Raw genomic sequence first — 18,540 nt, 5'->3', positions numbered from 1 at the left:
TTGAATATCACGGCAACAGGAAATTCAAATGACTGTATACGATGGGTTCAGAGTAAACGAAAATTCCTCTTATTAGGTCACATTATGTGTAATGACAAATATCCACTGCGTCAGATAAGGACAAAAGCAAACTACGAGCAAGACGACTTTTTGTCTGAAGACATCGATAGTTCGACCAAAGTACAGAATCGCTTTAAAAATCACAATAATTTTAAATCAATATAGCTAGCTTTTACTTAAATGACGGTAATTAAATAAGAAAACTAAGTAGTTACATTAAAGTATTAATCGATGTATTATAAAATAATAATGGAAATTTATTTCGTTCCCATGATTAAGTGAAAGAACGGTTATGAGTATATTCTAATTATATAATATTATAAATATTCTCCCAATACTGTCATGATATCACATTGACAAAAAGATGATTGTGTAATTTTATTATTCGGTGGATCTTGATTCCACATTTAGTGTTACAGATGTACTAGTAAGAGTAACCCTAGAGTTAACCCATTATTCACAGGGAAATTTCCTTATCGACTTTCATGTTGTCCAACGTTTTACTAAAAAGAAAAAAATACAATTAATTTTAAGGGCCGGTAGGGCACACTTTTATTTAAAAATATATAATATAATACAATTTAACATATTGATACAGAAAATATGGCATTCATTTTACTAAAAGTAATGGCAAAACTAAGAAAACAAGTCTTATATGAAAACATTAATATGAGTAGAATAACTTGACTATCACATTGGCAATGTCAAACACTTTTTTCATTTTTTTTCTTAAAGATACAAAAATATAGATATTGCACACAATAATATTACCTATGTGCGGTGTTTCATAATATGTGTGTAAATTGTATTTGGTTTTCATATTTTTAGTAATATCGGTTACATTACACTAACTTTTATTTAAATTGACCATTATAATTGATTTTTTTTAATATTGCTTTTGTTGTAAAACATGACTGCCTCAAAAACTGCAAAATAAAACCGTCAGACAAAGTGTCACCAGAGATAGCTTGGAGGTGCTTCATCACAGATAATTCAATTTATAAAATATTGGTATTTTCTGCTTTATCTATTTTTTAAATTACGGCACTGTGACATGGGTTACCAATGTTTTAATTGAAAAAAATATAGTATAACATGCTTGTATTTTTATACCGAGACTTCGAGTGCGATATAAGTACAACAAATGACATGAGTACAACAGACTCATATTTCATTTTCTGTGTGATTATTTTATTAATTATATTTCACTGATGGTGTAAATATTATAATCTATCATTGATGATACTTTATTTTCGTATGAATTGTACCTACTAATATTATAGTATGCCATTTCAGGCATATTGAATTTGAGAGAGGTGTGGATACAGCTGGACGAGTTGCGGGGTCATGAGATAGTGAAGCTGGCGCGTCTCCTGCAGTGGTGCAGCAGCTCTGGCGGAGGTGATGGGGATCTTGCTTCCGAAGCCGACGCTGTTGGGGTCGACGCCGGCGATGGCGGTCGCTATTGGCCTCGCGATCGCCAGTCCGCCAGGTCCCACAACCGCCGTCGCCACCGGTTTACTGGAAGCCACTCCTCCCTCGCCGGCGATCGCGACTCCTGGATCGAACATATATAAATTGTTAATAACTAATATTAACTATGCATTTATATTTTCATAGAAAAGGTTATTATTTTTAGTTAATTTACTTAATATTTTATAGTTAATAAAATACTCGTAACACATCTGGAGTTTTTACATAGCTACACACTCCTAAATATCTGAAATTTATAATTAATTTTTAATGATCTAGAGTTATATTATAAATCATTGATATTATAATGTTAGTATTCTGTTTTACTATATAAGTATAGTATTATTATAGTATAATAGAGTAATCAAGTGGAGAAGGAGAACCGAAGATCCAGCAGAATGGAGAAATCTGCACGAGGCGGTCAAGATTCCTCCCGGATTGTAGCACGAGAAAAAAATTATATTGCACATTTTAAGGTAATGAAACCATGTGCTTTCCTCAGTAATCTACAATAACAAAATTATCAATAACGCTTCATATTATGACCTACAGATGCCAGAAAATCTATAACATCCGTAATTTAAAACCGAGACGTTATTAAAGCTCGATTAGGTACCTACTACAATTATTGATATAACTACAGAATACAGCGATACACCATTACATAATATAATATATAACAGAAAGATAAGTTCTTTTTTCCAGAAGAGGCATAGACATAAGGCAAAGTATTCAGTATTGAGTACATACAACATATTGTATTTGTGACGATTCTCATTAAAAATATCCCATAAAAGTAATAATACTTATTTTCTTTCATTAAAAACTAAAATTACAATAAATTTGATGTACAATACATTACCGCAGTTTGGAAAATCACCCTTATTTAAATTCAAGTTGACTTTTCCCGCCATTTTCATCTGCATTTATGTTTATTACGAAATAATAATATTTAAAAAAAAAAAAATGATTGTGGCAAACTAAACTTCAAGGCACACAAAAAAATTTGTAGTCATTTTATTTTTCATATAATAATATTTCACTATGTACCTACTATTAAACCAGATGATACTATAATTAATAATATTGACAATATTATTAATTGTTCTGCTGAAATCAGTAGAGTTGACATCGTCGGTTCCATTATTGGTGGCATTATTTACGTTTCAGTGAATAATTTTTATTTTAGCTTCTTTTGAGACAACTAAATGGACTGCTTTCACTTAGTCCCGACAATATTAAAAAAGATAAAATTCAGATCGGAGATGGATGGCTTTTACAAAATGGTCGACAACAGGTGTCAAATGGTAGATTTTTACCATGGAAAGAAATAGTCCTCACTTGTCAATAGAATATAAGTATATCAACGGAAAATAATTTTACTCCTCTTTGCGGATGACTATACTTAATAATATTGTACCTAGGTACATAATATTTAAATATTATAATAGTATAACTCCTAATATATAAGTCTATGAACAAACTCATTCAAAAATAAATGTTGAAATTGATGAAAGGTTATAATAATTATTATTAAAAGCATATTATATAAATGGTATATTTTGTGTCTTCAACAATAATCATACAATATTGTCATTTTGAAGGTTAACTAGGCAAAAACCAATATTTTCTCTAATATCACAATAAATCCAATGTCGGTACCTATTAATCTGAATTTCAGCAATAAAACATTATAATGTTATTTTATAAGTATCTAATTTTTACATATTATAAATAATGTAAAATGTTATAACAAGATACGATAATTAATTATTATTATAAATTTATATTTTGATAACTTTTTATTCAAACGTATATTCAAACGACTATTTCTACAGTAATCTCACGCTTTAATTATTGATATATCTGTGACCATAGTGACATTTAGTGACATAAGGATTATTTTGTTAAAATATTGCTTCGCCTCGTGAATTACTTGGTTTATTTACTTTTACTGTGTTAAATATAATTCTTATTACACATACAACTGACGTATTTAAACACGGTTCTTGAATTTAAATTAAATATATATATAGGTTAATAATTAACTAAATTCTAGTCAATAAATATAAAATGTGCAGGTACCTACCAAGGATAAAACACTCACGATATTTACAAAAAGTCAATTAGAATTCAGAATGTTGAGACTAGTACACCACTTAATAGTGCCAGTATTGTCATCTTTTAAATCCATAGAAGTAGTAAAAAGCTTTTAGTTGGATGCAATTATTAATGCTAACAAAAACTCAATGCATATCTATATTTGTGTATGTTAGATATAATATCAATTATTATTTGCTTTCATGACTAATGGCCTTAATAATCTAATTATAATTTATTTTATTCTTGTGGATAGCTGCTACTTAATACATTTTGTTTCTTAGAAGAAATACTCGCAATGCAGCAATCTTAATTATATAATCCTTAAGGATTTTTTTCTTTTACTTTTTAGTTATCTTTCTTTTGGCGCGTTTGGGAAATCAGATCAGAGTGCACAAGTTTTGTTTTTGTTTTATTACGCCAAAGAAGTATATCTTCTAACGCGCGTACACCCACGCCGATGTTTTTTGAATAGTAATTTATGTAAACCGTCTAAGTAAAATGACTTTATTTTTATGTCTAAATCATTCCTGGTAGAAAACCATTATATGAAATAAAAGTTTAAAAAAAATGGTAAGCACGATTTAATAACGGTCGGTATCCATTCATTTATTTCGACGCCCACGATAATCGCGTGGTAAGGACTCGGCTTATAATCTCATAGGTCCCGGGTTCAAATTCCGGGTCTGACAAATTCATATGTTTGGAGCCATAGTATGGACTTCATATCCTAAGTAAGAGGCTAACATCCATTTTCCTCCGTGGAGGCCCATATGATCCTTTTAGGATCGGATATCGTGGTGTATATAATGTAATATCCATTCATTGAGAACATTTATTTAAAGCCAACGAAGAAGGTCCCGATTATTATTAAATTATGTAGAATAATAATTTAAAACGTATGTTAGTACTTATACAAATACATAAAATGATTAAATATAAATACCATAATGTGGAATGTGGGGAAAATATCACACTAGAAGTCTTTAATTTGTTGAAAAAAAAAATTCTCTCTTTTTAGTGCTTTATTTCAAAATCAGAAAGATCAGTGGGTCCAGCCGAGAGCGATGTTCCTGCGTAACTTGTTTTTTTTTAGTTTTGGTGATTTGATCCTACACTATTCCCATAGTGTAGGATCAAATTGTAAGGTACTCGAAAAACAAATAAATAAATTTAAAATAACGATTGTTTAATATTTATGACCACGTTTCTTAGTAATAAAGTGATTTCCACATTCACCGCTGAGTTCACCAACGTCGAATTGGGTTGATTGACTTTTCTCGCAACGGGCTTTACATATATTATCTTAAATCCAAATTTAAATTGATGGTATAGTGAAGATAATCCAGAGAATCTGTTGACTACTAACCCACTGGCTTGGCCTCTGCAACGGACGCGTTGTCTGGGGGCGCGCTCACCTGCACAGAGTCATCCTCTCCTGGCTGATTGTCTTGGTTGTCGTTCTCGTACCCTCCATCTTCTTCGCCTACCTAAAATGTTGTATTACCACATAACTATCCAATGTTCTCAGAAATTTAGTAGAATCACACATTCAATTATCGTTTTCTTGTATTTTGATCACACTTGTTTGAATTGAGCAAGTGAAGAGTTAACATAAACTAATATTTCTCATAATTATTAATATTGCAATATATTTTTCTTATACGTATTTTATTAATTGTTATATAAGTTCATTTAAGCCAGACATTTTTACCACGTTTTTTTTAACTCGTGTTCTTGTTTGTCCGGTGGTTGTTTATTCAGTACCAATCTTGCAATCGATTTTTAACTAACTTCGCGACTAGATAGACATTTGAAACTTTTAGAATATATCAGAACACGATGCCAATAGATTCTTTTAATACTTTTAGCCATCTTTAAGTAGAATTGAATTCATTTTCAGTTAATTCTGTTTTGTATGAAAAGTTATTTCGGAAGAAATCCGTAATCCAATCCACTATTATTGGTTGCTAAGGGGGTGGTCCTAGCAACTAAATTATTAATATATACGTGCGTTACTATGGAAATCAAAATAACATTTCAGTATTCTATATTTGTTTGTTGCAAAATAGCAAAAAAAAGATTTGTTGACAATTGCCTTATTTGTCCTAAATTATTAATACACAGAATTGTCAAGTTTATATGATTCAACAAAAAATTTTAAAACGTGGTATATACAAAGTTCTTTTTATCTTGTAATTATTATAATATTTACCTACCTAATAACTACAGACTTTGTTGAAAATGTATAAAATGCAAATAATTATTTACATTAAGAAGCACAATTTTTGTATAAAATCTTGATGAATAAAATAATAGGTACTATGACTATTATTAATTCATAATCATAATAAAAAAACTCTAAATATATTTTGCATTCGGTAAAATAACCTTTCATATATGTTTAAATGGATAAGGAAAAAATTTTAAAATTTTAAAATCTTACATCTTCATCTCCTTCTTCTTTGATATTTTCTTTTCGTTTGTCAGTTTGTTTGTTTTCGGTCTTTTTAGTTCCTCTCCTGATGTTAAATAGTTCTGATAAATCTTGGTCTCCTTGTGCCCCGATTTTCGCCAAGTTCGATGCAGACTCTCCCAGTAAAGCCAGATGTGATGCATAAGTTTTTTGGTCATCCGCTTTCAGTTGGCCGGTCTTCTTTGTCTTTTGCTGGAGTTCCACTAGGCGCTGTGCCGAGCTTTGAATGTTATACAAATGATTGGAATAATATTGGTTTGGTTCTGCCAGATTCTTTTGAGGAGACGAAAACTTTTCATTGTCTGGTGGCATAATATTTACATAGCCGGGCACTACTACTTGGCTTAAAATAGCGCCATTTTGATCTTTAGTTATTTGCAAAACTTGCCCTTTTGCACCTCCATAGAAGGGAAGATTGTATACGTGTCCGGGCTGCTGAAATCTGTGACAGAAATACCGCCGAGTCAAATATAAGGAGGTCACAAAACTTTAGAAAAATAATGGAACATGTGTAGTCGTATCATTTTATTATCTCTTATATGATTTAAAATTTTATTTAAGTATAAACATTTTTTAAATAAGAATTGAAAATATAATAATATTATGAGCCCAATTAATCGATACATTATCATTAAATATCATTATTAGGTATTTATTTATATGAATGAAAATCATATACCTATTCCAGTTTTTTTTGCTTTCAGTTTATTAATAATGTAATTACACTGAGATTTTTTTTATTGGAGAACACGTTATTTTTGTCTGCTTTTTGGGCCATTATTTTATTTTAACGATATGTAACAACATTGGTAATAAAATTATATATACTTATGGTAACATCGCATTAATTATATAGGAACATTTATTTATGTTTTATCACTCTCAATTTTTAGTGGTACACAATTGCCACGATGTATTATTTTTTTCAAACTACTAAGATTAATATTCTGATTAATTAACATCTTTTTTAGCTTTTATCTTCGAGTATAAGTAATGATTCTTCGTATATTTTTATATTATATTTTTTGTTATACTCGGTACAAAATTTTGAAAAACTGGTAGTAACAGGTAGGTACATGTTATTCGAAATAGTCCAAAACAAGATCCGACTGGGCATGCGCAGTACCGCCGGGACCTGCGACGGCGACCGCACGAGGATCAAAAATGATGTCCACGTCTGCTCCTTTCTTAACAATAGCTCGAGAAATCGGATTTGCAATTGCTGTCCCGCGCTCATCGGTCGATGCGAAGGCGACAGGGCTTAACAGTAAAAGTTCACGCCGCCGGACTGGAGTACCGACTGTTGTGGGAGTAATTTCTTCACCTGAATTCATATTTCCGAACCAAAATTTATGTCTCAAATTTTCCAGTTTTTCATGGCGTATTCTTATTATAACTCCGGTGTTTTCTATATTGTTTTCTATTTTTAGTGTTGCAGTGTTTTTATTTATTTCAGGTATTTGGTATAATTGTGGATTTGGAGATATAATATCTGCTATTCTACTAAATTTGGTATTCATTAATTCATTATCACCTCGTTTAATTTCAGGGATATTTATTGTGTTGTCATCCATTTTTTTATCGAGGACAGTATTTTTTTCTCCATTTTCAATATTATATTTTGAATTATCTGCGTATTCTTGCGTCAATATATCGTGTTTATAATTTCCCCTCAATTTTTTTATAGGCATAGAAGTGACCGGTTTCCTGCTCAGATTGCTTTGATGGTTTAACTTTTGTGAACTGATGTGATAATACGGCAAAATGGTAGGATTTTGTTTATTTTGATATCTGGAGGAGTGTAAAAAAAGCATCGGTGTTGAAGTGGCAGGCTGTTGCAGAAAACTTTGAAGCCAGTATCTATGAAATAAAAAATTCCATTCTTACTTTTGTGTATTTTAATAACTTTGTCACATCACCAGTGATGTAGATCAATAAAAGTTTATTGTGACATTTTATGCAGACTTTTGAAGTATGTATGTTTATAGTTGAACAATTATATTGTAGTAATCATTATTGGAATGTTATCCTAAAACATTTAGTCAATATTATGACATATTTTAAAGCCTTAGACCAAAATACTGGACCAATGAAAAAATAATTATGTATTTTACAGTTAATATTTATTTTACATAATCTATGCATAATCAAACTACAATATAACAAATAACTTTCAATGTAACGAGCTAATTATAAATTATATTGTTAATAATAAATAAAGCTAATTTCATTTTAATTATAGCCTTAATATAAAAGATAATTTATTTCAAGGCAAGATTCTTGCTTAGTGTTAAAGTACATTTAAGAATATTTATTCTATATCACAATTATTTAATTATTTAGTGTCAAACTTTTAGTTTACTTTGAGAAACTGTATATATTTTATGACTTACAATAAATGAAGAGAAAATGGGTGTACCAAAAACATATAATACAGGTATTTCATAAAATCTGGTTTTCAATTATACAAAAATACTGATAGGTACAAATTCTAAAGCTATTTTATATTTATTAAAATGATAGAAATGGTTACGGTATGTTGCGATATATGATCGGTCCTATGGCGACAAGTTTTCCTCCAGAAGGGATAAATATTTTCTTGGAGCTGTCTCCTCGGTCATTCGAGACGTACTCTCCGTTGAGGCTCCGCGACGTTTCCTCTTCGGGGTCGGGCAAAGAGTTTGTTTTGGCCAATTGCTCAATGAGTTTATTGAGATCAGTGTCGGCGGGTAAAGAAACAATCCTAGCTCCGGGCCCGGCGATGGCCGTTCCGTTGGGCTTCGTGTAGGCCAATCCTCCGGGTCCCACGATGGCGGTGCCCCCATCCCCCGCCGTCGCGATGCCTCCCGGTCCGGCGATTGCGACGCCGCCCTTTCTCACCCGCAATGTTTTGATAAATACTCCAGTGTCGGGTCGCTCGGTAGTTGTCCTAAGAAATAGTTTAAAATTCATTTGACTATCTTCTTGTTCGTTCGATTCACTCAAATTCTCTGGTACATTATCTTTTGTGAAAACTTTCTTAGAATCAGTGAACCCATTAAATATACCAAATATTTTACTATTTTCTTTGTTGACCTCACGAGCGCTGTCCGATTCAAGTGATTTCTTCTCATTTGCCAAATTAGTTGTCGGAGTCGTACTAGAAATATCTTCAATTATTCGATGCGAAGTGACGTTTTTTCCTTCGCTGCTCACGATTAACTTCTTGACTACGTTATTTTGCTGATCCGAGTGACTTCTTAAAGATTTCCCGGAACGGCTGATTTTTCTATATCTGGATTGTGAATTATCAGCCTCCTTATCTGTCGCGCATACATCAGCGCTAGGTCCATATTGAATTATACCGGAGAAGCCATTGAGCGCAGACTGAAGAGGATCTTTGATAATGAAGGGAAAAAATTGCGCGAGAGGCCACTGCCACTGAAATTGTTTTCCCAAGTCGATTTTGAAAAGTTGTCCATTTGAATACGCTGAGATTATAGGTGAGTTTTGATAGTTCTGCAAGTAATTTGAATTTATTATAATAGAAGGTATTTCATGCCCTATATGTAAATATTCTTTATCATCATGCTGATGTCCTTGAACACTTTCAATATTGATTGTATTTTTATTAAACGCATCATCGTTTCCGTTATTTTCATTAGGATTATTGTAAAACCGAGGCGAGTATTTATATATGGTACCGCGAAGAAGTCCTTGATCTGGGTGTAATGCATTTATTAGTGAAATTGGTTGAAAACGCGGTGCATTCACATAAAAATCATTCGGAACAAAGTATGATACTTCCTGATTAATTTTCTGTCTAATAGGTTGACCTTTTGATATTTCCACTACATCGCTTATTCTGTCATTAATGCGATGCATATTAGGTGTGTGGGTATCTCCTAAGTCTGTATGAGCTCGGTTATTATCGAACAGTTCAATTGATGAAAATTCGGCGCCATAACTTCTTTGAGATTCTTGGACGGATGATTTTCTTGAAATAACATCATCATGGTTTGTATCTGTAAAATTTTGTAGATTTTTTTTATTCACGTCGTTAATCTTATTTAATATCTCTTCTGTACTCATTCTGCCGTCTTCATTACTCTCTACATTTCTCGCATGACCTACATCAGGTTTTTCGTTACTAGAAGGGATATGGACGATGAGTTGTTTCTCGATCCTTAAATAATAAGAATATACAAATAATATAAGTTGTGATTTGCAGATTTTTTTTTTGTTAAGTAATAATATAATATATGCATATTTTTTACATCATTTATTATGTATATAAACACTTACCACAGGCGGTTTTTAATTGTTAAACCAACACAGATTATTTACCCAAACCACTAAAATCACTTTTAAATTAATATGATATAAATTTAACCACAGAGTACCGTTTATCTTTGTTAGTGAAATTAGTTTTGTTAATAAACTATGTTTATACTGTTTTGAAGAGTGAAAGACGGCATCTTTTTGTAATTAAATTATGAAGTTAATATAATATTATTATATAGTCAACAACAAACGTATTATTACAAAGAATACAGTTTGTGTTGAAGGAACATAAGTATTATTACTTGACCATGGCATTTGTAATGTTTTACTTCACTGATAATATCTTACGAAGAGTATTGATTTATATTTCAGTGCGATTAACATGACAAGATTATTTTGAATATTGCAAGATAATTTTGACACCCAAATAATATCATAGGTCTATGAATAGCCTTGACTAAAAGGTCATTCAATTAATTCTTACAAAGATCACACGATATTGGGCTATTGATAACAAGGTGAATGACATAAAAGTATGTTTTTAGATTCCATGTCAATATTGAACAGCGTCTAATGTTTACTGTACATATTATAACGAGATAAAAATTGCGGCAATAGCAATATTTTTTAATATCTACAACAACAAATGCCTCAAATTGACTCATTTATGAGTGTCGATAAACGCTGGCTAGATTAAAACGTATTGTCTCTTAAATATATTTAGGCTTTCATGCTGTTACAAAAACGTATATCTGGATATTTAAATAGTTATCTGTAGGATTGACAATATTTTTATATACTTATGTATGTGCTTCTTTTATTTTAGTGAATTTATTAAATCGCTGTAAAATGGCGTTTTTCGGTGAAATACTCCAAGTAACTCAATTATACATTCGATTTTTTATAATACTCGCCGAATTCTCGGAATGAATGTATTTGAGTAAAATTATTTGTTTTCTTATTGTATTAAACCCCGATATATGCTTACGGAAAAATGAAAAAGTTTGCTTTTTATAATTTATTTTAAAGAAATTGATTTTTGGATAGATAACATGCATGTTTATGTTTTTACATGTTATGTTGCAACATAATTTTTATTGCCAATATATATGAGATACCTATAAAGTGTTAAAATAATTTTTGACAAAATAAACCAATATTTAAAATTAATTGACAACACGTATGCACAATTAAGTAACTCAAACGCCACTGTTTTATTGAAAAATTATATGTATATCTAAATAGTTTAGTAATATGTTATAAAATTTAAACTTACTGAAAATTTTGGGGTCTCCCAGATACGTAGGCAACCGCAAATAATCCGATTATAATCTGAAAATATACAATAACCAAGTATCATTATATTTGATCGTAGTAAGCCGGAGCCGATCCTTCTATTATGTATGTGTAATCAATAATCATAATATGACAATTGTCAGGGGTTTGAAGTAAGATTAAATCAAAATTTAATTTAATATAATATATTTTGAGTAACTCATCCTGTTGTTACATAGTGGTAGTACTGGGATTATAATTATCTATTGATAAGTAGATATTTAAGAAAATTATCTGGTAACAGATTTTTCTTAATTAGTTACGAAGATGAAGAATATATGACGCATAATATGAGAATAGGATAAATACTTCAGCTAAAAAGATTCTGAGAAAACCGATATTATATAAATGTTTTAATTTGCAATAAATATATAATGTCTTTTAAACAAGTAATGAATTATCAGAACCTCCGAAACAATACTTTAAACAATAATATACCTAAACATTTTTCTGAAGTCAAATTAAATAGATTCGATACATCGATTCGTTGAAAATGTTATTGAATTATTTTATTATTGAATCATAACCATACCTACTTAAATTGTATATATTGTCATTATTTTATCATTAATTGTCATACTTCTCAAATTGTATTGTTTGATTTCATCGTAATAAAATTAATCCGAATTTGGGAAATTTTTATCTGCTGTGCGTGTGCAGGTTTAAAATTTTCATTTGAACTTGAATTAAAAGTATTAGGTATTAGAACGCCATAACCGATAAAGTCACCATTGCGTGACACATTAATTTAATCTACGAAGTATAAAGTATGGAACATGTAGAATTCTATATTATTAAAAATAATATGCTGAATTTAATATTCAGCGAAAGTATCAAGTAGTAGGTAGCGTTTGTTTAAGTTTGTGTGTTCTTCAAAATGTGTGTCTTAACATAACAATATATACGATAAATAGTTAAATTAATCAATTTATAAAATAATCTAATGTTATACATTGTTAAAACGTTCCCTGGTATACATAGAAAGCCAAGGGTCGAGAGTCGAGGGTTTGTACCGCGGCGGGTCTAAAATGAATGTTGTTTATACCGTAGGCTGTAGGTATTCTAAATCACCATTTTGTTTTTTTTTCATAGTAATATGAACGAATTCACGAATACGAATTTGAAAATACATTGGGAAAAATTAATAAATTGTTAGTATTTTTAGTTTATAAATAATATTCTTCTTGGGTTAATTTACAATAATAATATTCATTTTAATATTCCGACCCGTTTCACTTAAAATTCAAAAAACGTGATGTTTGAAGATGCCGTCTATCGCACGGCTAACATGTTTATATTTGATAGCACCATTAGGATCGATATATTTTGTATATATTTTTTAATGTTTATGAAATTGTAAAATAATTAGTTAATATTTGCATCCATACATACACACTCAATGGTACACTTTAATACATTATCTTATTAAAATAGCCTCTGCAACGGTCCCGAAGCAACAAAGAAAGAATGAGGAAGAACACACGGTGAGAACCAAAAAGCCCAAATTATACACATATAGGTTAACAAACTGTTAATAAACTGTTATTCTTATTACATACCTATTTAATTTATTTTATGTATTAACGGTCATAATAATATTATAACTGTATTCCTTCAAAAATTCTTAATATCAATTATTGTTATTGTATAAAATGATCTTACAATGGCCATTCATAGTCATAGCCGATAGCAGAAGTCACTCAGAAAAAATAAGTTATGTAAAGTGAGAAAATTCTTACCCAACTTTAGACTACTTAACCGTTTGCAATAATGACTTAATGATATTATTTTGGCGATCAAAATATTATCCTAATTCTACGCGCATTGACTGCTAATTAGCAATTATTTGTGCACGCGTCAAGTTTGGGCATTTTGTCACCTGCCACCCGTCACTTGCGTCACATACCATTCCGTAATAATGAATTGCTTTCTTCTTTTGTTTATTGAAAGAAATACGCAATGTATTGAAGCGAAATATGTGTCCCGAATTGGATTCAAATTAATTAAGTACCAATGAATAATAATTTACTGACGTTGGTAATAATCGTAACGCTATACTGTCTACAAACTAATCTATACAAACTGTTCATGTTCTGTTCATAATTGAATTGCATTAGAATGAGATATGATATAATCAGAAACCATAATTATGAAAATATGAAGAAGTAACTAGATCAAAGGGATGGAGTGAATACATTTCTTTGAACATAGTTCATCTTTGTGCATCATTTTTTTTAGTAAAATACCTTATTTATATAGGTAATAACCGCATTGCATAATATCATTTTCAAATAAAACACCGTATGTATTATCGATTCTATACATAAAATTTAAAATATCTCATGCCTATGATTTTTTTTTTAAATAATAATATTACCAACTGAGCTATAAAAAAATCACTTAGCGCCCAAATAAAATAAAAATAAGTTTATTAGAGACATAATATTTTTATAAGCAAAAGTTATGTTAGCCAAGCTCCAACCAGAAATGTTAATTTAAAATTGATTGTTCAACAAACAGTGACAGTAATATGTATATATTTGCGAGATCAACGCCCTGCGATGTCTCCAAATTTGTCATCGTTTTTAAAATACCAACTTTATAAAAGTGGTTCAGGTTCAGAGAGTAATATGTCGGTGCTTGCAATATGAGTGAGCGGAAACGATGTGGAGTTCAGCAGTCGATAGCAACCGTTACCAGCGGAATGTGTCTGCCAAATTTATTAATACATGAAACCAGCACACGACATCTTTGTAAGTGTAAGGTGTATGTCATAAAACATCCATTTTCATAAATTTGAAAAGATATTTTGCACCGTTTCTTGTTGTGCATGCAACGTAGGTACATGACAGTAGTCATGTAGCAGTAAAAAAGTAAATTATCATATTCGCTCCTAAGCAGACCATATAGGCTTATATTAAGTGGCGGTTATATCACAAGTTTTTTTTATGCTTATAAACAGCCGCTTTACTATCTCTGGTACCATGGGTGCTAGCGTAGCAGGGTATCAGTTTTTATTGATCTTATCTACAGCGTGTGTTTATATCTTATATATATAATCTTGTATTTATTTTGAATACATATTAAAAGAAATTATTAATTCAAATCGTGCATGGATTATTATATAGTTGACATGAAACGAATTTTAAGCATTTTTTTATATTTCTATATTTTACATGCTTAAAATCTTTCATAATATACCCACTTTCACTATCAGATGTGAGTAAAAAAAACATTACAATTTATGTAAACAGAATAAAACAAAATCTATAGTAGTACGTGTTACCCATATACAATGAGAATTAGTAAATTAGACCTCATTGACAATATATACGATAGCCGAAAACCCCTGTTCAATACCTACTAAATATGTTATTTTTATTCTAGGTGATGAAATATAATAAGTAAAAATAATCTCTGTGTCTTAAGATAATTTTGATTAGAACCTAATAATATTATAACCATGTTTCACTTCTTATACTAGCTAGCAATAAACAGTATTCTCTCATATTCATCAATACAAATATTAGATTGTTGTTTAATTTAATAAAACGCATTTTTTTGTAGGACTGTTTCTACTTTTAATCAATAAATTAGGACCGGTTTCGTCCGCCTCAGAGGGACATTTTCAACTGAATACATTTTTTTTTTAAAACAATATTTATCAAACAAAATCCAAAGCGACAGAAATAATATAACAATAGGTACATAAATTATCCTACCTATTGTAATATTATTTCTGTCGCTTTGGATTTTGATTGATAAATATTGTTTTTAAAAAAACATGTATTCAGTTGAAAATGTCCCTCTGAGGTGGACGAAACCGGTCCTAATTTATTGATTAAAAGTGGAATACTGCACTACAAAAAAATTGCGTTTTATTAAATTAAATGCAGTTCCACCATGAATTGACAGTTAACAAAATAAAAGACAAATATTAGAATCCTGAAAAGGAAAGTTTTTACGATAAAAATGTCGACTGGATGATTGAAAACAGAAAGGACATAACATAACACGCAGTTAACAATACTGTCGCAAAAGATGTCAGAATATTGACGAGCGCCCACGCATCAACACGTATTTTGAACTTATCGGCTTGCGCAGCAAAGTCATCGACCGCCATTGACCCTCTCTTCATCTATTTTATATAAACGTCGTCATCTTTATCTTGCTGACCTTCAATATAACTTTTATGGCACACTGTGAAAACTGGAGCAATTACATATCACTTACCTACTTAAGCAGAGAAGTATGGTTATCTTTTGCAATATAATATTATGATATGAACCTAAAGATAATATACTAACAGGTAGCTACTAATTATTGTTTAAGACTCGCGATTCGCATTTGTTTCTTATATTCTCTGGTAATCGGGATATATAATGAGTTATACGTTGTCAATTTTTCTTTATAAGTCGGTAACAATTATTTGTATCAATATATATTTAAAAGAACATCGCACCGCTACTGTTAAATTTCTAAAGAAAAATAATGAACAGTTCTATATGTATGTAGTTGGTTCAAATATGTAAAGCTTTGTATTGGATCAGTAGTATGTATGCTACCAAGTGAACTTGATTATATTATATAATATTCCCTTGTTGAGGGAAACCGGTTCTCATCTAGAATTAAACGTGTCGTTGCGTATTATAAGAAAATAATTAGATTTATTAATAATAGATATTTTAGGTAGATACCTACGACAAAGTATTTCTTGATTATATCGGTTTATACATAAGGAATTTTCTATATCTCTATATATACCTACCTACTTACTAAATAGCACTCATATTAATGTTCAAACTTAATAAATTATTAAAAATTGTAAATTAATTAATAATAATTGGCCGGAATATTATTTATCGTAGGTATTATACATAACTGGGTAATAAAACAAGTAGAGTAGATGATGTGTCAAAAATTATGGCCACGTTCGTCATTGTCAACATGTGTAGCTAACAATAAATTTATCAACAATGTCACCTACGTGATCTAAAAAAACAAAATTATTCGATTTCACATACTTATATCGTATACCTACTGTATAATGATAATTTACATAGTCATCTTTCAATACAGACACATAAATAATAAAATAGTTAGTTAATTAGTTTTACTTTAAGTAAGCAAATAGGTTGCGTTTTTTAGTTAGTAAAGGACAATAATTTGGCTACTAGGTAGCTACAATATTAAATTGAAGGTGTTTTTGAGATGAGTTTAAGAAAGGGTACATATTATGTTAAGTAACTACATAGAAAATAGATAAATGACAAAAAAAAGTATGGGCATTGCATTCTATCACAAAAAAAAAATGTAATCTACAAAAGTGTTTCCCAAACTTAAACATGAGTAACTTTATATTTAATTATTAAATTTGAATGGCTTACATTACGTTTTTTTATAATGTTACATTTAGAGTCAGATTCACGAACTAATACTATGGTAAAATATAATTACAGCAAGGTTGGTTGATAAGACTGCGTGAATGCAAATCATTCATAAGTCACTCGTTTCAGTTCTATTTATTTTGTACCCAACCGGTAAAGCAAAATGTTTCATGAAAAAATTTCAACTGCGTCCCGTTTTAAATGTTTATTATTTGTTTATTGTACATACGCGGACCTCAATTTGGGAAGCACTCTTCGACATATATACCGATAATGATATCCAAAAAAAATGTTTCTGCGAGAAATAAATTTAATTCTAAATCTTCAAACTGAAAGTAAAATGTGAAACGAATTCGCGATATTTCTGATTATACCCTGTATTTATTACATACCAAAAAAATTAAACAGTATTTTAGTATGGCTTTAAGTACGTAGGCAGAGTTGTAAATTACTATTATTTTGACAACGTTAATAATAAATAGTTGTAAATGTCAATATTACGCACAATGTTAGTTTCAAATAAAAATCAATAATATTTTTAATTATATGCACTAACCGCTTGTGAAAAGGACGACATATTTTTCGCGGCGTGTTTGACAGCCAAGCTATGTGACAGACAAAGCCGACTAAACTAGCTTTCTTAGTTGTGCGCCGGCGAAGAAGGTTTATGTCTTGTCCTTGCGTTGAACTTGCGCCGCTTCGGATGGCCGGAAGACTGAACGGCTGACTGAGACCGATCTACTTTTAAGTTTTATGCGGTTTTGGTAGTGAGGAGAGGGGGAACGATTTTCCAGCCGCCGAATTTGATTTCCCAATAAAATTAGATGGTCCGACGTTAACTTGCAACCGACTAGACGGGGGGTGGTAATCATTAAACATATTAATTACAATATTAGTATCATTGCCTGCCCATATGCAATTGTTGACCTCTTATAAGCCCACCTTAGAAAATTAACTAATTTACTATTATTTAAAATAAAACACAAAATGACAGTAGTACCTACTTAGGTATTGCACATGATCTAATAATAATCAACACCGGTTTCGTCCACTTCAATAAGATATTCTGTTTAGTAGATACTGTACCTACTATCAAAGTGGACGAAACCGATCCTGGCCATTATTAAATTGTGTGGAATAAATACTAGGTACATACTTGTTGTGTTTTATTTTAATTACTACGATATCTTTCCACCAATAATTGAAGTGAAATATTTTATTCTTACAGACATGGACATACATAAATAGTGTAATATATTGATACATAATTATATACTATTCCCAAGCAGACGTAGCACATTGCTCGTTCCAAATACGGAATGTTTGGTGTTGAATCCCGTTGACTAGGTGAATTCTTTCATTCCACTCCTCTATTTCTAGCCCATAAATACCTATTGGACGATAGAATGGTTCATAGATAGACATGATATATTCCTATTGTCTACT

At 30.5% G+C, this 18,540-nt stretch overlaps 1 protein-coding gene across 1 annotated transcript; it reads right to left on the bottom strand.

Annotated features, from left to right (window-relative positions):
• Nucleotides 1-591: 591 nt before the first annotated feature.
• On the bottom strand, nt 592-17,812 carry LOC147068621 (uncharacterized). The gene is made up of 5 exons (XM_085952696.1): nt 17,651-17,812; nt 11,649-11,704; nt 6,080-6,551; nt 5,003-5,123; nt 592-1,618 (listed from the first exon to the last, which is right to left on the bottom strand). The coding sequence occupies exons 1-5, from the start codon at nt 17,669-17,671 to the stop codon at nt 1,353-1,355; spliced, it is 936 nt and encodes a 311-aa protein (XP_085808822.1). The 5' UTR covers nt 17,672-17,812; the 3' UTR covers nt 592-1,352.
• Between the last annotated feature and the right edge of the window lie 728 nt (nt 17,813-18,540).

The sequence above is a fragment of the Rhyacophila brunnea genome, unplaced genomic scaffold (assembly GCF_057557595.1).
Source record: "Rhyacophila brunnea isolate RB1 unplaced genomic scaffold, BYU_Rbru_1.0 scaffold_3, whole genome shotgun sequence".
Classification (NCBI taxonomy): Eukaryota; Metazoa; Arthropoda; class Insecta; order Trichoptera; family Rhyacophilidae; genus Rhyacophila; species Rhyacophila brunnea.
Note: the sequence above shows the minus strand (reverse complement) of the source record. Positions and strands in the feature narration are given on the sequence as shown.

What these genes read in the sequence shown, in the direction of transcription:
- LOC147068621 (XM_085952696.1), bottom strand. Translation starts at nt 17,671, where the DNA reads ATGTCGTCCTTTTCACAAGCG. An exon ending in TGTCGTCCTTTTCACAAGCG is followed by an intron (nt 11,705 to 17,650) that starts GTTAGTGCATAT and finishes GTATATTTTCAG; the next exon opens with ATTATAATCGGATTATTTGC. An exon ending in AAGAAGAAGGAGATGAAGAT is followed by an intron (nt 5,124 to 6,079) that starts GTAAGATTTTAA and finishes ACAACATTTTAG; the next exon opens with GTAGGCGAAGAAGATGGAGG.